The 24864-nt window shown below is 44.8% G+C and overlaps 1 protein-coding gene across 2 annotated transcripts in view; it reads left to right on the top strand.

Annotated features, from left to right (window-relative positions):
- Nucleotides 1–24864, top strand: part of stim1a (stromal interaction molecule 1a) — a 54707-nt gene that overhangs the window by 922 nt on the left and 28921 nt on the right. The window contains exons 2-7 of one of the 2 annotated variants that reach the window (XM_024443245.2): nt 245–368; nt 5659–5789; nt 7366–7480; nt 10307–10415; nt 10521–10636; nt 17349–17526. In XM_024443245.2, the coding sequence (XP_024299013.1) occupies nt 257–368; nt 5659–5789; nt 7366–7480; nt 10307–10415; nt 10521–10636; nt 17349–17526 (761 nt within the window). In that variant the 5' untranslated portion in view covers nt 245–256. Of the gene's footprint in view, nt 1–244; nt 369–3637; nt 3659–5658; nt 5790–7365; nt 7481–10306; nt 10416–10520; nt 10637–17348; nt 17527–24864 lie in introns of those variants that run through there. The other variant, XM_042296389.1, reaches the window with a different exon arrangement.

Here is a 24864-nt window from a genome sequence, read left to right as displayed (position 1 = left end):
AAGTTAATGTCCCAGATATGGGCTACCAATCCTCCTTGTCCGATGATAGTTTGCTTGTAAAGTTTCCGATGTGATCTCATTTGACAATTTTTAGTTAATTCTTTTAGATTGTAATAATAATTTAAAGTCATTGGTTTGAAATCTGAAGTTCAGTCATAGTTAAATCACTAGGCTAGTACAGTATCTAACGTTATACATTCATGTGAGATGTCACTAAAACATTTCTTCTCCACCCTCTTCCTAGCAAACCTCCATTATGGATTTCAGCAAATCGTTGACCTTGTGGATTGCATGCTTATGCCTCCTGAGCAAAAGTTGGAGGGTCCAAGCCAGCTCAGACCACCATCATATTGATAATGGTGTGTCAGGTATGTAAATATCATTGAGAAATGTCCAAACATTATGACATGCCTGCAAGTGTGTGTTCATACAATACTCCATACACAAAGTAATCCAAATTGGTAACTTGTAAACTTTTGTTGCATTATCAGTGCACTAGAATCTCCAGTGCCATTTTTTTTGTATTTAGAAATTGTGCCAGCTCTAAATGCAGCCATGCTGAGAATAGTTAGGGTATGCATTCTCCATTAAGCTCTGTCCTCGGGTGATCATGGCACACAGTCAAGTCAGGGAGTCTGGCATCTTGGTAGTGTTTTTTTTCTTGTCGATTTGACAAGTCAGTCAAAATGTATTTTTAGTTATCGTCACTAGTTTTGCCACAGCATTCAATAGAATTCCAAAACGGAATGTGTGACACTATTGTCATAAGTTATGTAAACTAAACAATGTGACACTGAAGATGTTTGGGACTTGTAAGGAACAAAATGTAAGGAACATCATATAGGTGTCTAAGCCTCACGTCGGCTACAGTAGTACGCTAGACCTAGCCTATTCATTGTTAGTTTGAGACCAAACCAGTCTCCTCTTGTTCCAGTTTGGGTGGGTATGTATAATAAGTCATATCGTATTTATACAGCTGTGGGTGAACTGGGTGCCTGCCCATAATTTTATCAGCACTGTTTATACAGGGCTCCTATGATTGCACATGAACATTGTTGATGTTGAACTTGTGGCATTTGTAATTTATCATGTAGTGCTATGCATCCTGTCCAAGGGGCCCCTAACTATTGTAGGCCTATTCTTAAAAAATGGAGACATTTAGAAATGAATAACAATAGCTTAAAAGACTACTCTCTGCCATGAAAGTTAGCCTATTCTATACCACTTACAGTAATTGTGCCTCTACTTGAGAGGTTTTTTGATTTGACGTCATGCAATGAGGCCAGACTGTGTAAAGGCTTCAGCTGAATTGGACAGGCCCAGTCATGAAGTGATACATGTTGGCTGTCAGTCACCAATCTCCAATAAAGATTGTATTTGTGGTAAAACATTGAAGACTGTTGTAGTGGTGTGCTGGACCTGTTGGTGGTGAGACATTGAGTGAATGTGGCCTAGCTACCCACACATATAATGTGTAGGCTATTGTCTGTGCTCAGAAACAGTTTAACTAGCTTGTGGCATTTGTGTGATGAAGAGACTCGGGGCCTGGAGAGGGTTGACTACTACAGACTACTGCCAGCTACAGTAAGCCTGGTTGGGCATCCTGGAGTCAGGATGGAAGCAGTCATTACACCAGTGGAGTGGTGCAGAGGGCAAGTGTGTGTTTAGTCTTCTACAAGTGAATACACAGGGTTAGATAACTTAAGCCTCTTTGAAAAGGTAGTCTCGTATGTAAATATGTAATATCCATCTTGTTTGCTAACCAAATGAGGAAGAGTGTGTGTGTGAGAGCTGCAGGTGATGATAAACATCATTATTTTACAATATAGATGTGTTTGCTGAAGTCCTGGGCTGCAGTTCTGGAATGTAGACACTCTGGTATTTTCAAATGCACAGAAAACAGCCCAAAAAGTTACTTTTCAACCAGCACCACCACACCCTTGGGTTTTAGACCTTTTAACCTTTTATCTAGTAGGCTAGCTGTGTTCAGCACACTGGCTTACGTGGGTTGATTTGGAGTCCCCAGCAGGATTTATGCTGTTTGATTGTTGAATTAAAGAACAGGTTGACTTGAAAAGGGTTTGTTATTTGGTGGAGCCATATTAGCCAGGAGGCTTTCATTTAGAGCTGCATTGTTATTGTCTAAGTAGTAGGTCTATTAGCTTCGGTTACTCGGTTTGCTAAAAGCTGTACGCTGGCACAAGATTGCTCAGATAGGCTACTCATTGCACCTGAAATGGGGACCAATAGGGGTGTGACTTTAAAGTCAAGCTGCCACTATAGATGTTTGAGATTCGCTGACTTCCATTGCAGCTGTAGAGCCTCATTATGGCAGAGGAAATACTGCTTTTGATCAGAAATGCTCCACCCCACTTTCTGCTGCAGTGCAGTGGCACATTTTTGTGGCATATGCTGCTGCCTGTATGTGTTGAAGAGAAGGCTTTACAGTCAGAATGATTACATGTCTTAACAAGCAGCTATGGACAACCTGACAGAACGTCAGTTGATGGATTAGCAGCTTGTTGTAGCCAACATACACTTTTATTCATAAATGTATTTTGTTGTTGGAGTTCCCAGTAGAGTGGGAGGGTGTGCAACCAAGTTGGCCGTTCCCTCCTGCACAGAAAGGCTTCTTGAAGTCAGGAACAGTTTTACTCCAAAATTGAGCATTTATTTGAAAAATAGATTGTTGTATACGTCTATGGTTAAAATCAGGATGAAAAGGTAAGAGCATAACATGTTCTCTATTCTTTCGTTCAACTACTCTCACTGCCTCTCATAACCACATATACCTGTATTCAATCAACTTAAATAGGTGGGAGTGGCTACAATTATCTTATTAGCCAATCCTGACTCGACACATTCCTCACATAATTACACACAACTGTAGCAGAATATACGTTTGACTGGCAGGATGTGAAAAATGACTGCAAAACTGGGCGCTTTAACAAATAAACATGAACAGGCACACACACAATGGGGAATGTATGAGTCTTTAGGTGAGGATGTGTCAGCTGTGGTGGTGGTTGTTGATATGCCTGAGTATTTTAGAATTGATTCCACAATGGCCAACTGTCATAGCCTCTGTGGCTGACTGGCTCTAGATCTTGACCGGTCGGGTATGGTGACTTTTGTGGTTCCAAACAAGTTTAACAATTGACACCTTTTCTGTAGTTGCCTGCTGCTTGATAGAGTGCAATTCCACAGCTTCACTTTTCTGCCTTTGTTGCCATTTTCTGTTCAGCCCTTGCTGCCTTAATGAAGTCTTTGTCATAAATAAATCTGCAGCAGTATTCCATGCCAGAGAAGCCCCTGCCTGCCTTGTGCTGTGCTGATTCATGCCTATAACTTGCACTCTGCATGGGCCAATCGGGGTAGGTCTTGCCTAGTATTGTAATACTACGAGTTGCCTCGTGCAGCAAATGGGAGAGCAAGCTGGAAATAAACACACACATACACACTTGTTGTGTGCTTCCTCATGATAGATTGCACCACACAGGAATCAACCTGATAACACGTTTCTTAGTGAGAACTGAAGACATTGTACTAATCTAGGCCATGCTATATTTAATTTCTGTTTTGGGCTGGTTTCTGGGCAGGATAACCCACCGTCATAAAAACAGGAATATTTAGCAGACTCTTAGCTTTGATCTATCTGGTAAGCTTTTCCCCATTTAGGGACTATGCTATGACTTCTTTCAGCCATTTTGCCTGCTTTTAAAAATGTTTTATCCTGCTGTTTCATCATGTAGACTACATTTTATTTTTATGTTACCTTTATTTAACCAGGCAAGTCAGTTAAGAACAAATTCTTATTTTCAATGACGGCCTAGGAACAGTGGGTAACTGCCTGTTCAGGGGCAGAACGACAGATTTGTACCTTGTCAGCTCGAAGAGATAGAAGGTACATTCTTTTGACCTGAGATTGTGAACTTAACTTAGAAGATTGAAGCTTTCTGAAATGACACTTGGCTACACTGAAAATCTCTGTGGCTTAGAGGCAGCCTTGGTCATGCTCCTGCACACAGCCCAGAATGTCTGCAGACAGCAGCTCAGGCCAAACAAGGCTTTCCTGTGACTTGAAGCAAGGCCTTATCTGTGATCTGCTGAGGGGTTTTAATCCCCCAGGAGAGGGGGAAACTGCAGGCTTAGATGCAACACAACAATTTCATAACCATGACTACACCGAGATACTCCCAGCATGTAACATCATTTTATACAACTTTCAAACAACTGAGTTGTTTTTGGTAACAGGGTTTACGTGTTATGCTCTACAAGTTGTTTTCCACCAGAAAATGGAGAAAGAGTAGAACCAGCTCAAATAACACTGTTATTTGTATGTTAGATGTTCATTGTTTCTTTTGAAAAATTATTTAAAAAGTAATAGGCCTTGTTTCACCATATTAAAACAAGTTCAGTTCAAGTTACAGGGTTGACCTTTAATGAGGGACGGACTAAATCACTATTCACATGACAAAGTTGTTTCTGAAGATTATTATTTCTCAAACCAAAAACATAACTTGTCCTTTACAATGAGGGTTAAAACTTGAAGAAATGTTGGGGTTAAGTGTGTAAAAATCTTTCTAGTAGTCAGAAAAACATGACGAGGGTCATTTTTTGCACTTTCACAAGTCATGTATAGAATCAAATTTGTATAGAATTTTTCCACGTGCTCTATATTAAAGGACACTTAGTTTCATAGGCCTTCTAGTAGGCTATGGAAAGGAAAATGACGTCAGCCTAGTAAATCATCATGATTTGTATGTTTTGCCCTCATAGGTCCCCCTGGTCATTGCCTTTTCCCTCACTGGAACTCTACTTCCCTACACACGTGTTGCACTGGGATTGATGACATATCAGCACCCTTGTCACATTGAGTGTAGGCAACACTCTGCTTACACTGTTGAAAAGAAAGCAAACTCCTACCATCCCCACCATTCTCCAATGTAACCATACAGCTGGACACAGCCTGGTTATAAATAGCCTCTTGCTAGGTTTAGTTAACGCTCAGCTAAATTTAGCATCCCTATGCTTTTCTGCTGTGAGCAGCAACGCTCCCAGGTTACTATGGGGATTTGAACAAATGGCTCGGGATGGTTTCAAGGTGGACAGAGTTTTGGCTGTTGGCCTACCCATAAGCTGTGGTGTGTTACAGGTCGATAGTCACTAGTCCTTCTGTATGATGTAGGGTTGGGCTCTATCCAGATGTTCATATCTTCAAACCGTTCCCCTACCATCCTGGGGAAACGGTATTACCGGCAGTACACATGGGGCACTGCTTATTTCCCCCCCAAAAATAACTATGTATTTTTGTTTTGACGCACACAACTAATTTAGGCAGCAAGGATCTTGATCCAGGAGGGTTGATTGTCTCTGCTGTAACCAAGAAGCTTGACTTGAACGCTAGGGCTTAGCTAGCAAGTTAGCAAATCAAATGCATAACTGGAGCCCTGAGTTGGAGATTATTTATTTTGCACATCTTGGATAGTAAACTTAATTTTTATAAGCAGTGGCATAGCTTTAGGGCACCCCAAACTGTTTACCGCCCAAGCCTACTATGATTGAGAAAATATCAGGTGTTGTTGGGAGCCCTGTACAACTGCTGTCAAACGTCAGTCCGAGCTCTGACTCAGGTTGAACTTGTCTTTTCTCCCTCAGAACTCTGTCGCATCGATGAGCCTCGGTGCCACGATGAGAATAGCATCCTCAGTTTCGAGGCGATCCGCAGTATCCACAAGCAGATGGATGATGATGCTAATGGCAATGTGGACGTGTCAGAGACGGACGGGGTGAGTAATACTACCAGGTTCCCTACTCAATGTGACGTGTCAGACTGACAGGGTGAGTAATACTACCAGGTTCCCTATTCAATGTGACGTGTCAGACTGACAGGGTGAGTAAAACTACCAGGTTCCATACTCAATGTGACGTGTCAAACTGACGTGGTGAGTAATACCACCAGGTTCCCTACTCAATGTGACGTGTCAGACTGACGTGGTGAGTAATACCACCAGGTTCCCTACTCAATGTGACGTGTGACGAAAATGTCAGAGGTCAGAGCTGCTAAAATGACACCGATGTGGCCTGCCCTCCTCTACCGTCCCGTAGCAGGCTTCTCTCTTGCACTGCAACCAGTAGTAGGGCAGGCTGGGAGAAGCCGGTACGGTAGCCGGAGGTGTCTCCCTCTGCAGCTTCTTCTGCAGGGGCTGAGCAGTTTTAGAGAATGAGACACTAGATCTGGTTGATGATCCCTGAAGCAGCCAGCCTGTGAATTAAGCACATATCTCTGGTACCAGTACTGGCTCAGAGCCAACACTGGAAGGCTGAACAAAACACGTGGAGCGTTCGGACCAAAGCAGCTCTGATGCCTGGGCACTTCTTAAAGAAATAATGTTTTTATGATCATGTTTTGGAATTTTATTAGGATCTCTATTAGCTGTTGCGAAAGCAGGGTCCACACAAACATGACATAATACAGAACATTAATAGACAAGAACAGCTCAAGGACAGAACTACATTAAAAACAAAACAAGATAAGATAATTGTAACATCATGACACAACTAAAAAACACATGTTGGACACACCATACTAGGATTTTTAAAACATCAGCTATTTGGCTACATTGTCAAAGAAACAGTATGATAACAGCACGGGGGCTGGCTAGAGATGGATAAAACATAATGTCAGCTAAGCCCTGTCGCTGCACTGCTATGCTGTTGCTCAAGAGAACTGGAGACATTCAATGTGTCCGGTATTACTTACAGTAGGCTCATTACATTGGAATATTGGTTGAGTGTTTAGAGTAGAAAGAGGAACACCTGATTTCCTGTTTTGTGTTCCTCCTCATCAAATGATGTGTCCACATCTGTTAGCAATGGAGTTATAGGTTTGTACTTTAATCACAGGTTTTCAGGCCAGTAAAGCTTCAGTGGAAAATGACATGTGCATGCTCAAACCTATAGATCTTTATTGACATTCACCTATTAAGACAATGTCTCAATCTTAATTGACATTGACATAAAAGACCATGTGTTTTCTAGCCCCTTCTCACAGTGTGAGTAAAGCATGGGGTTCCTGGCTGTTCCACACAGCCTCCTCTACTGCTTGTCATGAATTCTGTGATAATGTTACAAGGCCGGATGCACACTGCAGGCACAGGGACGCACAAGGCTAGCTTCTCTGTTGGTTATTCTCTGAGCAAGCTAACACTTTGCAGTCTCCTAAGTCTACCTCAGCCTGGATGAAACGGTTTGATCCCTCTGCTCTGACATCATCCTATAAGTGACAGGCCACATAATCCTGGCTGATTTGATTGACACCTCTCTTCCCTTCTCTCCCCCCTATGTGACCTCGGTGACCTCCAGTTCCTAAGGGAGGACCTGAACTACCACGATCCCAAAGCCAAGCACAACAGTTTCCACGGAGATGACCAGTTCATCAGTGTGGAAGACCTGTGGAATACTTGGAAGGGTTCTGAAGGTGCTGGAACTAACACTGTAGTGTTGCCTCCGCCCCCCACTCTGTCTCTGCTTTTTTCAGGCTAGCAGCACAAACAAGCCTCCCCTCCAGGCATGCTGCCCCACTCAGTGCATCCGTTTGCATATGAGAGTCTCAGACGATGAATCTCATTCGGTACACTGTGTTCTCTTCTCAGAGTTCTGTCGGTCCAGCCCACCTTGTTTGATGTCTCACTGCTGACTGACACCGTGTTAGCTAGACTCCCTGTGCTTTGTCTGTTTTAGAGTACTGCACTGTATTTACATTTATCTTCAGTAATTAGATTGAATGCTTGATGTTTTGTGTGGTGACTGTAGGTAAGGTAGAGTTCTTGCTGCCCAACCATCCCAGCTACAGCAGTCAAATGTATTAGCTGGTATGTCAGCATTGTCAAGTAAAGTGCAGACCACTTAGCAGCTCAAGCATCCTGGCAGAGGGTGATCAGTGGCCCTGTCATCATAACATACACACACAGATAGCAACCATCCACACTGACGTACCACCTACGCCTCCTTGTCCTGCTGGCAGTACTCTGTCAAGTTTATCATTTACCGTTAATGGCTTTTCACATCTACATTCTCCTCTTTTCTCTTTTTGTCCCTCACCTCTCCTTCCTCCCGCTCGCTTAATCTCCTTCAACCCTTCCCTCTCCCTACCTCGCCGCTCTTTCCCCTGTTTCTCCAAATCTCTTTCACCCCCCCAATCCCCTTTTTGGTTGTGTCTCAGTCTCTCTGCATTGCAGCTTCCGGTCGGGCTCAGAGCGGAGGTTGTGAGCCAGGAAACTCTGTGCTCAGGCCAGCAGCATGCAGTAGCACATTAATCCACCCAGCTAGCTAGGCAGCAACACTTTAACCCACCCAGCTACCTAGCTAGGCAGCAGCACCTTAACCCAGCCAGCTAGCTAGGCAGAAACGCATTAAAACCTCTTTGGGCTGAGATCCTGCTAACGTGATCGATATGACAGCCAGTGAAATGCTGTTCGCCAAATTCAAAACAGAAATCCCATAATTAAAATTCCCCAAACATACAAGTATTTTACACTATTTTAATGATCTACTTCTTGTTAATCCCACCACAGTGTCCGATTTTCAAAAAGACTTTACGTCGAAAGCACACAACAATTATGTTAGGTCTGCACCTAGTCACAGAAAAATACAGCCATTTTTCCAGCCAAAGAGAGGAGTCACAAAAAGCAGAAATAGAGAGATAATTAATCACTAACCTTTGATGAAGATCATCAGATGACACTCATAGGACTTCATGTTACACAATACATGTATGTTTTGTTCATATTTATATAAAAAAAATCTCAGTACACATTGGCGCATTATGTTCAGTAGTTCCCAAACATCCAGTGATTTTGCAGAGAGCCACATCAATTAACAGAAATACTCATAATAAACATTGCTAAAAGATACAACTATTATGCATGGAATTATAGATACACTTCTCCTTATTGCAACCGCTGTGTCAGATTTCAAAAAAGCTTTACCGAAAAAGCACACCATGCAATAATCGGAGTACAGCGCTCGGACACCAAAACAAGCCATGTTGTGTAGTCAACAGAAGTCAGAAATAGCATTATAAATATTCACTTACCTTTGATGATCATCAAAATGCACTCCCAGGAATCCCAGTTCCACAATAAATGGTTATTTTGTTAGATTAAGTCCATTTATGTCCAAATACCTCCTTTTTGTACGCACGTTTAGCCCAGTAATCCAAATTCATGATGTGCGATCACTAGATCCAGACGAAGTCAAAAAGTTACGTTACAGTCCGTAGAAACATGTCAAACGATATATAGAATAAATCTTTAGGATGTTTTTAACAAATCTTCAATAATGTTCCAACCAGAGAATTCCTTTGTCTTCAGAAATGCAATGGAACTAAAGCTAACTCTCACGTGAATGCGCGTGGCCAGCTCATGGCTCTCTGGCAGACCTCTGACTCATTCCCATCTCATTCGCCCCCACCTCACAGTAGAAGCCTCAAACAAGGTTCTAAAGACTGTTGACATCTAGTGGAAGCCTTAGGAAGTGCAATTTGAATGAATTGGAAAAACTACCAACTTCAGATTTACCACTTCCTGGTTGGATTTTTTTCTCCGGTTTTTGCCTGCCATATGAGGTCTGTTATACTCACAGACATCATTCAAACAGTTTTAGAAACTTCAGAGTGTTTTCTATCCAAATATACTATGCATATATTAGCAACTGGTCCTGAGTAGCAGACAGTTTACTCTGGGCACCTTATTAAGCTACTCAATACTGCCCCTAGTCATAAGTTAACCCAACCAGATAGCTAGGCAGCAACGCATTACACCAGCTAGCTAGCTAGGCAGCAACACATTAACCCACCCAGCTAGCTAGCTAGGCAGCAACACATTAACCCACCCAGCTAGCTAGCTAGGCAGCAACACATTAAACCAGCTAGCTAGCTAGGCAGCAACACATTAGCCCAGCTAGCTAGCTAGGCAGCAGCACATTAACCCACCCAGTCGACTAGGCAGCCTGTGCCCACACCACACTGCTGCTGACTCCCTGCCAGTCCTGTTTCCCCTACCCTGTCTTTTATTAAGAGATGGCTAACGTGTGTAGCTACATTTAACAGTGTGTTATGATAGAGGATTCCTCTAAGGGATTTTGGCTACACTCGTCTCACGGCGACACTCCTAAGATATAAAGCAGAATCACAGATGTTCTCTGTGTGTGGGTCGGCGTTGGCTCGAAGTTGGCGTACAACTAGTGATGGAGATTACTGAGGCTCATCTGAAACAGTCAGAGGTAATATGTTTTTGTATTGCAGTGTGCAACTGGACAGTGGACGATGTGGAGAATTGGCTCATCTACGTGGAGCTGCCGCAGTATGTGGACGCCTTCCGCAAGATGCACTTCAACGGGACTGTCATGCCCAGGTAAATTAATCCATAGCGTCCTTCATACTAACCCTCCTATTCTCACTCTCTTCCTCAATGTTCCTGTGACTGCACTGGATAATCTCAATCTGTCTGTTCCCTCAGGCTGGCTGTGAAGAACGCCACTCTGACGGTGTCCATTCTGAAAATGCTGGATCGAAGCCATGTTCAGAAGCTGCAGCTCAAGGCCTTGGACACTGTGCTGTTCGGCGCCCCACTCAGTAAGTGGATTATTATTTTTTGCAATTACGTGACCTATTAGTGTTAGTGCGTTTCTTTCAACCAGACCGATAAAGGAGAATTTCTATTTCATTCTGAAGCAACTGTTTGTGAATGTAATTATAAGTGTAAGAATAGTGTCTGCTCTGTTTCTCTCCAGCTGGAGACAGTTGGTTAAAAACACAACTCCAAACTGTGTTCATTAGTCTCAAGCAGCAGCAGTGCTGGAAAATATGACTTCTTATTAAGTTTCCAGTTTTAATGTCACATGCACATTCAAATACAGTGAAAGGCCTAAACCCAGCAATGTGGTAATCAATAACAATGTAATACTCAAAATAACAAGGTAGAGCAAAAAAACACAATAAAAAAAATCAAAAAGCTTGTCCCCCTATACGTTTAGCTAGTAATCGTCTAGGACTTCCTGCAGGCAGCCTTGTTGCTGCAGCACAGAATACAGTGAATCAGTATGACTCATTTCAATTCTGCTACAATGTCCTTTGATAAATAACAAACTGAGTATCACCGGGGCTACTTTAAGGTCAGAAACCACCATGCTTTCCCGTAAAGGAAGTGAAGCCCTGTTTAGGAAGGCTATAATTTGTGGTGCTCTGTGTGCCATACCAAAAGCCAGCCTGTTCCAGCCTCAGCAGAGAGAGCAGTACTATAAAAGAGGTGAGTTGATGCTCAGGCTGAGCTACTCTGTATTCTAGACACACCTCTCTGGCGCACTGAGACAAACGCACCACACCTATAGGGCCCTATAAAATCACACCTCTCTGGCCCACTGAGACAAACACACCAAAACTCTCTAAAATCTGTGTTGCGAATGGAATCATGGAATACAGAGATTTAAATGGAGTTCAACAATTATTAAATGTACTGAATGTAGTAGGAATCAATTCCAATGTATGGAACTTATTAGAAAAGTCCTACATTTTCCCAAGTTCCTCATCAGATATTAACAAAATGAATCAGTGATTTGTATTTTCCTGCAACATTTTGAAACAGCACAGGTATGCCTGTTTGTCCGTGACATGCGCGTGTATGTCTACACAGTGTAGGAGTTAGTGATGATGCTAATGATAACCTTCTAGTAGAGATGGAAAGGCTTTCCCAGAAGCCTTCTCAATAAAATGTTAACTACATAGTAGCCAATGCCTAACTGGCAGAATGATTATTTTCATCAATCCAGTGGCCATTTGTTTAGCAAATTCTGCAATCACATGAGTGCTATAGGAACCTGGCTAACCAAACAACGGTCTCTTACTGGTGCACACTTGCGTTAACAAGGTGCATGTCCCAACCTGGCACTAAGTCCTACTAGTTATGGAGTTAAAATATCTGATAGGAAACAGAACATGTCAGTTGTATTTATGTGGAGCATGATCAGTCATTCCCACAGCAACCCTGGGCTTGGATAAACAGCAAAAACACAGGACTAGGTTCCTGACAGCGATCTCAGTTACATATTTCAGCCTGTTGCAGCATGAATCTTTAGTCCCCAGAGGCTCCTGCTGTATCAGTGGTTGGTCCTGTAGATGCACCTGTTTTCCCCATGGTTTTCCTTCTGTAAATGTATGGCATTCTGTTGGTCATACCCTGTCAGTGAGGCTGGGGCTTGAGAGAAACTGCTGATGTAATGTCACCATCAGACAAGAGGGTTCCTGGGAATCGTACCAGAGAGGGAGAACCTGATGGCTCACATTCTGGGCCAGCACCACAGACATTGTGTAGAGTGTGGTGGTGGTGGCTCTCTAAAATCTTACAATATTCTAATTCCGTTTGTGGTTCTCACTCTCAAAATCACACTTTTTATAAATAGAACATCAAATTGTGTTCTTTTAAGTGCACAACAATGTTTAAACCACATCAGGCACTTTTCAGGTCTGTGAAAAATCGAAGAAATGTTCATTTTTGACTGTAGAACATGAATCCGTGATCAGGTTATGTAAGGAAACCAGAATATTAATGTCGCCTTGGGCTTCCTATGGCCTTGAAGTTCTGTCTGCTCTGCTCTCCATACTAGAGAAAGGGGGGGGGGAGAAATAAAGGAGAATTGGGCTTGTTTTATAAGAAGGTTGCAGCAGCATCAGGATAAGGGTGAGTTAGAAGTCTGTCTGGAATGTGTCATTGTGTTTGTTTGGGGAAGAGTCTCCGCTGGAGGAAGAGAGGGGGTCGTCTGGACATGACAGACTGTCTGCACAGCAGCAGCATTTTAAGACACCTTTCACAATGGGCCCATCAGAAATGGACATTACTCCTTGTCTTGTCTTAATGGCTGACACATTTACCAAAGGGGACCCATTCCCCAGCCCTGTTTACGACTTATTACATGCAACTGGAGTGTTCACTTGAAGAATAAAAGAAAAAGACCGGTTTGAGCCAAGTCATTCCCAGTCTAATGGTCAGTTAAACATGTCACTTTGGACTTTCTAGGCAACATTCCTGCTAATCAGCGACCTGTTTTCAGAGAAATAAGAGGCTAATGGAATGTGTTGGAGGAAAAGACCGACATGCACAATGTCTTTGGAAAGTATTCAGTCCCCTTGACTTTTTCCACATATTGTTACGGTACAGCCTTATTCTAAAATGTATTAAATAAATACAATCCTCAGCAATCTACATACAATACCCTATAATGACAAAGTGAAAACGGGATTTTATACATTTTAGCAAATGTATTAAAATGTAAAATCAAATTCTAATAAGTATTCAAACCCTTTGCTATGAGACTTGAAATTGAGCTCAGGTGCATCCTGTTTCCATTGATCATCATTGAAATGTTTCTACAACTTGATTGGAGTCCACATGTGGTAAATTCAATTAATTGGACATGACTTGGAAAGGCACACACCTGTCTGGGAATCGTACCAGAGTGGGAGAACCTGATGGCTCACATTCTGGGGCTGCAAAGTTGATCAGGTTATGGGGCTGCAAATAAGGTCCCAAAGTTGACAGTGCACCTCAGAGCAAAAACCAAGCCATGAGGTTGAAGGAATTGTCCATAGAGCTCCGAGACAGGATTGTGTTGAAGCACAGATCTGGAGAAGGGTACCAAAAAATGTCTGCAGCATTAAAGGTCCCTAAGAACACAGTGGCCTCCATCATTCTAAAATGGAAGAAGTTTGGAACTTCTAAGACTCTTCCTAGAGTTGGCTGCCTGGTCAAACTGAGCAATCAGGGGAGAAGGGTGTTGGTCAGGGAGTTGACCAAGAACCCGATGGTAACTCTGACAGAGCTCCGGAGTTCCTCTGTGGAGATGGTAGTCCTTCTGGAAGGTTCTCCCATCTCTGCAGCACTCCACCAATCAGGCCTTTGTGGTAGAGTGGCCAGATGGAAGCCACTCCTCAGTAAAAGTCTCATGACAGCCCGCTTGGAGTTTGTCGTAAAGCACCTAAAGTCTCTCAGACCATGAGAAACAAGATTATCTGGTCTGATGAAACCAGGATTGAACTCTTTGACATTAATTCCAAGCGTCACGTCTGAAGGAAACCTGGCACCACCCCTACGGTGAAGCATGGTGATGGTAGCATATTGCTGTGGGGATGCTTTTCAGTGGCAGGGACTGGGAGACTAGTCAGGATTGAGGGAAAGATGAACAGAGCAAAGTACAAAGGGATCCTTGATTCTCCAGAGCGCTCAGGACCTCAGACCGGGGTAAAGGTTCATCTTCCAACAGGACAACAACCCTAAGCACACAGCCAAGACAACACAGGAATGGCTTTGAGACAAGTCTCTGAATGTCCTTGAGTGGCCCAGCCAGAGCCCGGACTTGAACCTGATCGAACATCTCTGGAGAGACCTGAAAATAGCTGTACAGCAAAGCTCCCCATCCAACCTGACAGAGCTTGAGAGGATCTGCAAAGAAGAAATTCAAAATACAGGTGTGCCAAGCTTGTAGTGTCACAACCAAGAAGACTCGAGACTAATTTCTGCCAAAGGTGCTTCAACAAAGTACTGAGTAAAGGGTCTGAATATTATTGTAATTGTCATATTTCAAAAATCCTGTTTTTGTGTTGTCATTATGGGGTAATGTGTGTAGATTGTTGAAGGAAAAAATAAAATGTAATCCTTTTTAGAATAAGGCTGTAACATAAAAAAATGTGGAAAAGTCAATGGGTCTGAATACTTTCTGAAGGCACTGTAACTACCAAAATAAAGGAAACACCAACAGTGTCTTAATAGGGTGTTGGGCCACCAGAACAGCTTCAATGTGCCTTGGCGTAGATTGTCTGGAACTCTATTGGAGGGATGCGACAACATTCCATCATTTGGTGTTGATGGAAAACGCGGTCTCAGGTACCGCTCCAGAATCTTCCACTTTAATAATGTTTACATATCTTACATTACATTTTGGCGGATGCCAGGATAACGCTACCTGCCTGAATGCATAGTGCTAACAGTCAAGTTCGGTGGATGAGGAATCATGGTCTGGTGCTGTTTTTCATGGTTCAGGATTGGAACTTTCGTTCCAGTGAAGGGAAATCTTAACGCTACAGCATACAATTACATTCTGGACAATTCTGTGCTCCCAACTTTGTCAACAGTTTGGGGAAGGCTCTTTCCTGTTTCAGCATGAAAGTGCCCGTGTGCACAAAATGGGGATCATACAGAAATGGTTTGTTGAGATTGGTGTGGAAGAACTTGACTGGCCTACACAGAGCCCTGACCTCAACCCCACCTTTGGGATGAATTGGAACCCCCGACTGCGAGCCAGGCTTAATCGCCCAACATCGGTGCCGGACCTCACTACTGCTCTTGTGGCTGAATTGGTATTCCAACATATAGTGGAAAGCCTTCACAGAAAAGTGCTGACCAACTCCATATTAATGCCCATGATTTTGGAATGAGATGTTTGACGAGCTGGTGTCCACATACTTTTGGTCATGTAGTGTATATTAGATCATTAATAATATTATGAACCCTGCTATCTCTCTTCTGTCAGACCAGAGACACACAGCTCTGCTGTACTGCTACTATAGGAAGCCCTAGTACATTGTTCCCATATAGGCAGACCGCGGGACAAATTTTTCCCACAAGTGATTTTTATTTTGCCTCCAATTTCTCTCAGTAAATCAAAAAATAAACAAATGTTTGTTGGACATAACTTTAAAATCAAAAGGAAATCAGCTCAAAGTGATTTTTAATTTACAATCTGTTCCCAATTATTCCCACGCCTAAATAGAGGCTTATGTGATGATATCCCAATGTAGTCAACGTTAAAATGATTCTGTTTTTGTCAAATACCATATCTGTTTGGGTTTGTTGCGGTCCATTTGCAGTGTACAAATGATTTATAACTATCTTCCGCCCCCGATAATCCGCTGAAAGAAATGTCCACAGCTGACTGTATTTGGGGACGCCTGCCCTAGAACTGTATAGCCCAGCTAGTTCCCCCTCGTATGCTTTTCCTGGTTGCTGTATCTTTGGCCCGACACCAGTCTAGTCATTCACCACTATCCGGCCAAGTTCCACTGTCAATGACCAACTGTGTTTGTACTGAATTGTGTAGGCAAGGCTACAAGAGCCCACACAGAGCTCTTGATTCATGACTGAGGGCAAGTAAATATTGTTTGCCTAATGATGAGCACATTACCCTATGTCGGTGACATTAAAGGGAGCCTTGTGTCAGGGGGATGTGGTTTTTCTACGAGATGGAGGGAGGTCTTTGTTCCATGTCAGTAACAGCCAGCAGAGAGAGCTTAGTGTGTAAGGCTTGTTTGTAAGTTGGCACGCCCTCTGAGCCTGTATAGAGAGGGATGCCAGGCCCAGACTTTAGCTGACACTCCACGTCCTCTTTTGTTTCACTCCAGGAAATAAGCGCTGTGTTTGCTAATAGGTTATGCTATGTGTTTGTGTAGATCTTATCCCTTTCCAGGCCCTACGGTGGCTCACAGCTTTAAGAGAATGGGCATTGTAATCCTTTGTCTCTCTGTGCTTTAAGGATGATGGATCGTGTCTAAGGCGTTGTGGCTAATTTTACACGAGGGTTAGTTGCTGCCTGCCTGGCTGGCGTGCTGTCGGTGACTGAGGAATGGGACTGTTCTGGATCCCTTAGGATGGCAACATTATGACAGAGTACATTCACACCTCTCTTTCCCGGACCGAGTCAATCCCTCAGAGGACAGGAAGGGTGAGACGGTGGCTGTCAGGACTGGGGGTTTGATTCGTTGCCTTATGTAAATGTAAACTCCCATGTCCTTGTGTTCTCAACGTGTTCTCAACGTGTTCCTCAGCATCTTTTAGCAGACTGAAATAGTGTGTTAATCTGCCTTTTATCTGGTTCTTTTGGCCTGGTGCCCCCCCCACACACACACACACACACACACTACTATTGGACAGACCTCGCTACAGTACAGTATCATGACTTGAATTCGTTCAGTTTCACATTTTCACATCATCAGTTCACCACTATTGAGTTCTCTGGATGAAGGGACAATCTGAAAACGTTGCCGCCATACAATGTGTGCTATTCTTTAAAGGGATGCAATTTAGGCAATGAAGCCCTTTATCTACTTAACCAGAGTCAGATCAAATGGTCTGTTTGTCTGCATCCAGTATGAAGGAAGATGGAGGTAGTTTCACGAGCCAATGCTAACAGTTACCTTAGACTTCCAGGCATTGCGCTAATGCTAGGGTAAGTAAATTAAAGGGCTTCTTTGCCAAAATCCTGAAGTATCCATTTAACCGAACACTTTCCTCTCTCCCCAGTGAATAGACATAACCACCTGAAGGACTTCATACTGGTGGTGTCCATAGTGATCGGCATTGGAGGCTGCTGGTTCGCCTACATCCAGAACCGTTACTCCAAGGACCACATGAAGAAGATGATGACAGACCTGGATGGACTACAGAGGGCTGAGCAGAGCCTGCATGATCTGCAGAAGAAGTGAGTTTGTCTTTCACTTCAGCCACTGTAGCAGAAGGAAGTAGGCCAATGTAAGCCCATAGAAGTAGTGACTGAATTATGTCATTCTAGAATTTTAATGGAGCCTCATTTATCTGCTGGTGTTTCATAGTATCAGCCAGTTCCATGCTATGTTGTTTTTGGTACTAATCTAGGCTCTCTCTATTAGGCCTGCTTCATTAGCAGATTAATCATTGGTTTGTTGTTCTCATAATAAAATGTCTCCTACTTGATGTCGTGGTGGCTTGACGTTGTGGTGGGAATTTGGGGACAGTCAGTGTCCATTTAGTCAAGAATTAGCAGCTTTTTCAAGTTTGTCATGTTGAAAGGCCAATCCATAATCCAACGGAAACAGAAGGTGTAGGTTTAACTGTTCTGAGACCATCAGTTGAGTTCCTCATTCTATAGATGTAGTATTTATTAGGATCCCCAATTTAGCGGCTACTCTTCCTTGGGTCAACTTTTAGTGCAGGACAAAAAGATCCTGTCCGCACAGAGTGGAAGTGATCTCTATGGAACAGCAATGAACATCCTCTGAACTAAGCCTCACAGCTGATAACGAGGGGAACTTGTTGTCACCTGTCCAAGGAAATGATTTTTCTTTATGATTATTCCGCGAACAGCTTTTGAAATCTGAGCTAGCATATGCTTGAGAGAAACTGAAGTCTTTGGTTTCTAACATTTGGGATCTAGTGGAAGTTTACCTAAACTCCCCTTACTCTTCCGTGGCCCTCTCTCTCTGGCTTCTGTCCTGGTCACTAGTATTATTGTACCCCGCACAGCTGCTTTGGTGGGGTGTTTCTGTATCGTGACAGGGGAGTGGAAAGTATGTCTTGCAGCATGGTGTAGTGTGGCTGTTGAATACAGACCAACAGGCTCATTCTCCATTCCAGGGCATGGGGACAAGCCAGGAAGGTGAAACGCTTTCCCCTTTGCCAGGAGGGTGAAACGCTTTCCCCTTTGCCAGGAGGGTGAAACGCTATCCCCTTTGCCAGGAGGGTGAAACGCTTTCCCCTTTGCCAGGAGGGTGAAACGCTTTCCCCTTTGCCAGGAGGGTGAAACGCTTTCCCCTTTGCCAGGAGGGTGAAACGCTTTCCCCTTTGCCAGGAGGGTGAAACGCTTTCCCCTGGCAGACAGACTGCCTGGCTGTCCTCCCCTTCTTTATGCTGCAGTCTAGGCTTGGGTGATAAACCGTAAACCACGATATTTTAGAAATCCAGATGGCATGATTTTCAATACCTTTAAAAAATAAAAGTTCTACTCCACTGGTTATAACAAGAAGTTAAGTATAACTATAAGAAATCTCAGATATGTCCAATTATATCCAGCTTCAGCTATGCATTTGGTTTGCTAACTTTCTAGCTGTCAAGATCAAGCTTCTTGTTTACAGCAGAGATTCAATCCCCTCCAGGATCAAGATCTCTGTTGCCTAAATAATTTTGTGTGTCACTGTTTCTTATTTGCAATATAAATTTGAAATAGTGCCTTTTGTATGCACTTCTGGTAACGCCGTATCCCGGTATGGTACAGAAACAGTATGAACATTTGTAGAACACTAGTTTCTTGCCTTGTAATTTCTGCCATTAGCACTGACATGCTTTCTGATGACAGGATGGAGATGGATTATTTTCACATCCTCCTGTTCATCTATGGCTCAATCATGCTGACTCGTACTTGACGTAGGCCACAGGAGGCTGCTGACTGGAGAACAGCTCATAATAATGTCCAGAACTGAGCTAATGGAATGGCATCAAACACCTGGAAACTATGTTTGATACCATTCTACTTATTCCACTCCAGCCATTGCCACAAGCCTGTCCACCAACCAACCTCCTGTGATGTAGGTCTACTGATCCACCAACCTAGCCATCTGATGTACTTGCTACCAGGTCATTGATTCTGCATGGGTGTGCTGTGTGTGTTCCATAGCCTTGCTAGCGAGAGCTGAGAGCAGCCCTGGTACAGAGTCATGTTATGCCTCTTCACGTCCCCCTCTCCCTAGACAGAAACGTTGTATATCACATCCTGCCAGTTGGGAACAGGGGTTAGTAATGCCCTCCCTGTTCATTTACTGTGATAGTAAAACATCTCTGGCATTTCGTCTGTGTTTAAATCTATCTCACCCCCTGCTGTGGGACATTCAGATGAGGCTGCAACTCTCTGAAACACCTAGTGACTGTCTTATAAAGCACAATAATTTGATGTGCCAATTAGATGTATGTATGTTAGAGGTCGACCGATTATGATTTTTCAATACCGATACCGATTATTGGAGGACCAATAAAGCTGATGCCGATTTATTAATGTATTTGTAATAATGACAATTACAACAATACTGAATGAACATTTATTTTAACTTAATACATCAATAAAATCAATTTAGCCTCAAGTAAATAATGAAACATTTTCAATTTGGGTTAAATAATGCAAAAACAAAGTGTTGGAGAAGAAAGTAAAAGTGCAATATGTGCTATGTAAGAAAGCTAATGTTTAAGTTCCTTGCTCAGAACATGAGAACATATGAAAGCTGGTGGTTCCTTTTAACATGAGTCTTCAATATTCCCAGGTAAGAAGTTTTAGGTTGTAGTTATAGGAATTATCGGACTATTTCCCTCTATACCATTTGTATTTCATTAACCTTTGACTATTGGATGTTCTTATAGACACTTTAGTATTGCCAGTGTAACAGTATAGCTTCCGTCCCTCTCCTCGCTCCTCCCTGGGCTCGAACCAGCAACACAGACAATTAGCGCGTGCTAACTTGCCAGCCATTTCACTTCGGTTACACACATCCGGAGTTGATAGGCTTGAAGTCATAAACCGTGCAATGCTTGAAGCACAATGAAGAGCTGCTGGCAAAACGCATGAAAGTGCTGTTTGAATGAATGTTTACGCACCTGCTTCTGCCTACCACCGCTCAGTCAGATACTTAGATACTTGTATGCTCCTATGCTCAATCAGATTATATGCAACGCAGGACACGCTAGATAATATCTAGTAATATCATCAACCATGTGTAGTTCACTAGTGATTATGATTGATTGTTTTTTATAAGATAAGTTTAATGCTAGCTAGCAACTTACCTTGGCTTACTGCATTCACGTAACAGGCAGTCTCCTTGTGGAGTGCAACGAGAGAGGCAGGTCGTTATTGCGTTGGACTAGTTAAATAAAGGTATTTAAAAAATATTAAAAAATCCGCGTCCAAAAATACCGATTTCCCGATTGTTATGAAAACAACTTGAAATCGGCCCTAATTAATCAGCCATTCCGATTAATCAGTCGACCTCTAGTGTGTGTTGTTTTTGTCAGAGGCATTGCAATATCTCATGCGTACTAGTGCATGCAGTTTTTGTATTGTTGCTGTTTTGTAGTTTGTTACCTTGGGGTTATGGACTTTCGTCTACAGTTATACCACAGCAAACCAAAGCATTGACATTGAGATGCCTGGTACCCTCCTGTTAAACACTTGTTACTGTAACAGTGAATTGGAGCATAGAGACTGACTGAGTGGGTGGACAGGCCAACATGTCTCCTATGTGAGCCCTGTAATGGAAGCAGGGGAAGGAAGAGAACATGCAAGACGGGGTGACTCAGTGTGACTGGGTCGACAGGCTGGCAATGTCTCCTGTGCTCTCCCGGGGAGCTGGGGAGAGGGGTCATCTCCTCTGTCTTTAGCCGTTCCTGCTGCCAGGATGGGTGCCTTTTAACAACACCAGCTGGTGCCAGGTGTTACCTCTTCACATGCTTTCCATGTCACATCCACGTACTCACTCCTATGGACAGATGTCTGCGCTGAAGTGTGTGTGTGTGTGTCTGCGTCTGCGCTGAAGTGTGTGTGTGTCTGCGCTGAAGTGTGTGTGTGTGTGTCTGCGCTGAAGTGTGTGTGTGTGTGTGTGTGTGTCTGCGCTGAAGTGTGTGTGTGTGTGTGTCTGCGCTGAAGTGTGTGTGTGTGTGTCTGCGCTGAAGTGTGTGTGTGTGTGTGTGCGCTGAAGTGTGTGTGTGTGTGTGTCTGCGCTGAAGTGTGTGTGTGTGTGTCTGCGCTGAAGTGTGTGTGTGTGTCTGCGCTGAAGTGTGTGTGTGTGTGTCTGCGCTGAAGTGTGTGTGTGTGTCGCGCTGAAGTGTGTGTGTGTGTGTCTGCGCTGAAGTGTGTGTGTGTGTGTCTGCGCTGAAGTGTGTGTGTGTGTGTGTGTGTGTCTGCGCTGAAGTGTGTGTGTGTGTGTCTGCGCGCTGAAGTGTGTGTGTGTGTCTGCGCTGAAGTGTGTGTGTGTGTGCGCGCTGAAGTGTGTGTGTGTCTGCGCTGAAGTGTGTGTGTGTGTGTCTGCGCTGAAGTGTGTGTGTGTGTGTCTGCGCTGAAGTGTGTGTGTGTCTGCGCTGAAGTGTGTGTGTGTGTGTGTCTGCGCTGAAGTGTGTGTGTGTGTGTCTGCGCTGAAGTGTGTGTGTGTGTGTCTGCGCTGAAGTGTGTGTGTGTGTGTCTGCGCTGAAGTGTGTGTGTGTGTGTGTGTGTGCGCTGAAGTGTGTGTGTGTGTCTGCGCTGAAGTGTGTGTGTGTGTGCGCTGAAGTGTGTGTGTGTGTGTCTGCGCTGAAGTGTGTGTGTGTGTGTGCGCTGAAGTGTGTGTGTGTGTGCGCGCTGAAGTGTGTGTGTGTGTGTGTGTCTGCGCTGAAGTGTGTGTGTGTGTCTGCGCTGAAGTGTGTGTGTGTGTGTCTGCGCTGAAGTGTGTGTGTGTGTCTGCGCTGAAGTGTGTGTGTGTGTGTCTGCGCTGAAGTGTGTGTGTGTGTGTCTGCGCTGAAGGTCTGCGCTGAAGTGTGTGTGTGTGTCTGCGCTGAAGTGTGTGTGTGTGTGTGTCGCGCTGAAGTGTGTGTGTGTGTCTGCGCTGAAGTGTGTGTGTGTGTGCGCTGAAGTGTGTGTGTGTGTCTGCGCTGAAGTGTGTGTGTGTGTCTGCGCTGAAGTGTGTGTGTGTGTCTGCGCTGAAGTGTGTGTGTGTCTGCGCTGAAGTGTGTGTGTGTGTCTGCGCTGAAGTGTGTGTGTGTGAAGTGTGTGTGCGCGCTGAAGTGTGTGTGTGTGTGTCTGCGCTGAAGTGTGTGTGTGTGTCTGCGCTGAAGTGTGTGTGTGTGTCTGCGCTGAAGTGTGTGTGTGTGTGTCTGCGCTGAAGTGTGTGTGTGTGTCTGCGCTGAAGTGTGTGTGTGTGTCTGCGCTGAAGTGTGTGTGTGTGTCTGCGCTGAAGTGTGTGTGTGTGTCTGCGCTGAAGTGTGTGTGTGTGTGTCTGCGCTGAAGTGTGTGTGTGTGTGTGCGCTGCCTGAAGTGTGTGTGTGTGTGTCTGCGCTGAAGTGTGTGTGTGTGCGCTGAAGTGTGTGTCTGCGCTGAAGTGTGTGTGTGTGTGTGTGTCTGCGCTGAAGTGTGTGTGTGTGTCTGCGCTGAAGTGTGTGTGTGTGTGTCTGCGCTGAAGTGTGTGTGTGTGTGTGTCTGCGCTGAAGTGTGTGTGTGTGTGTGTCTGCGCTGAAGTGTGTGTGTGTGTGTGTGTGTGCGCGCCTGAAGTGTGTGTCTGCGCTGAAGTGTGTGTGTGTGTGTCTGCGCTGAAGTGTGTGTGTGTGTGTCTGCGCTGAAGTGTGTGTGTGTGTGTCTGCGCTGAAGTGTGTGTGTGTGTGTCTGCGCTGAAGTGTGTGTCTGCGCTGAAGTGTGTGTCTGCGCTGAAGTGTGTGTGTGTGTGTCTGCGCTGAAGTGTGTGTCTGCGCTGAAGTGTGTGTCTGCGCTGAAGTGTGTCTGCGCTGAAGTGTGTGTCTGCGCTGAAGTGTGTGTCTGCGCTGAAGTGTGTGTCTGCGCTGAAGTGTGTGTCTGCGCTGAAGTGTGTGTCTGCGCTGAAGTGTGTGTGTCTGCGCTGAAGTGTGTGTCTGCGCTGAAGTGTGTGTGTCCGCGCTGAAGTGTGTGTCTGCGCTGAAGTGTGTGTCTGCGCTGAAGTGTGTGTCTGCGCTGAAGTGTGTGTCTGCGCTGAAGTGTGTGTCTGCGCTGAAGTGTGTGTGTGTGTGCGCTGAAGTGTGTGTCTGCGCTGAAGTGTGTGTCTGCGCTGAAGTGTGTGTCTGCGCTGAAGTGTGTGTGTGCGCTGAAGTGTGTGTCTGCGCTGAAGTGTGTGTCTGCGCTGAAGTGTGTCTGCGCTGAAGTGTGTGTCTGCGCTGAAGTGTGTGTCTGCGCTGAAGTGTGTGTCTGCGCTGAAGTGTGTGTCTGCGCTGAAGTGTGTGTCTGCGCTGAAGTGTGTGTCTGCGCGCTGAAGTGTGTGTCTGCGCTGAAGTGTGTGTCTGCGCGCTGAAGTGTGTGTCTGCGCTGAAGTGTGTGTCTGCGCGCTGAAGTGTGTGTCTGCGCTGAAGTGTGTGTCTGCGCTGAAGTGTGTGTCTGCGCTGAAGTGTGTGTCTGCGCTGAAGTGTGTGTGAAGTGTGCGCGCTGAAGTGTGTGTGTGTCTGCGCTGAAGTGTGTGTCTGCGCTGAAGTGTGTGTCTGCGCTGAAGTGTGTGTCTGCGCTGAAGTGTGTGTCTGCGCTGAAGTGTGTGTCTGCGCTGTGTGTCTGCGCTGAAGTGTGTGTCTGCGCTGTGTGTCTGCGCTGAAGTGTGTGTCTGCGCTGAAGTGTGTGTCTGCGCTGAAGTGTGTGTGAAGTGTGTGTGTCTGCGCTGAAGTGTGTCTGCGCTGAAGTGTGTGTCTGCGCTGAAGTGTGTGTCTGCGCTGAAGTGTGTGTCTGCGCTGAAGTGTGTCTGCGCTGAAGTGTGTGTCTGCGCTGAAGTGTGTGTCTGCGCTGAAGTGTGTGTCTGCGCGCCTGAAGTGTGTGTCTGCGCTGAAGTGTGTGTCTGCGCTGAAGTGTGTGTCTGCGCTGAAGTGTGTGTGTGTGTGCGCTGAAGTGTGTGTCTGCGCTGAAGTGTGTGTCTGCGCTGAAGTGTGTGTCTGCGCTGAAGTGTGTGTCTGCGCTGAAGTGTGTGTCTGCGCTGAAGTGTGTGTCTGCGCTGAAGTGTGTGTGTCTGCGCTGAAGTGTGTGCGCGCCTGAAGTGTGTGTCTGCGCTGAAGTGTGTGTCTGCGCTGAAGTGTGTGTCTGCGCTGAAGTGTGTGTCTGCGCTGAAGTGTGTGTCTGCGCTGAAGTGTGTGTCTGCGCTGAAGTGTGTGTCTGCGCTGAAGTGTGTGTGTGTGTGTGTCTGCGCTGAAGTGTGTGTCTGCGCTGAAGTGTGTGTCTGCGCTGAAGTGTGTGTGAAGTGTGTGTCTGCGCTGAAGTGTGTGTCTGCGCTGAAGTGTGTGTCTGCGCTGAAGTGTGTGTCTGCGCTGAAGTGTGTGTCTGCGCTGAAGTGTG

The sequence above is a fragment of the Oncorhynchus tshawytscha genome, linkage group LG13 (assembly GCF_018296145.1).
Source record: "Oncorhynchus tshawytscha isolate Ot180627B linkage group LG13, Otsh_v2.0, whole genome shotgun sequence".
Lineage (NCBI taxonomy): Eukaryota > Metazoa > Chordata > Actinopteri > Salmoniformes > Salmonidae > Oncorhynchus > Oncorhynchus tshawytscha.
This window is presented reverse-complemented; position numbering and strand designations above follow the sequence as displayed.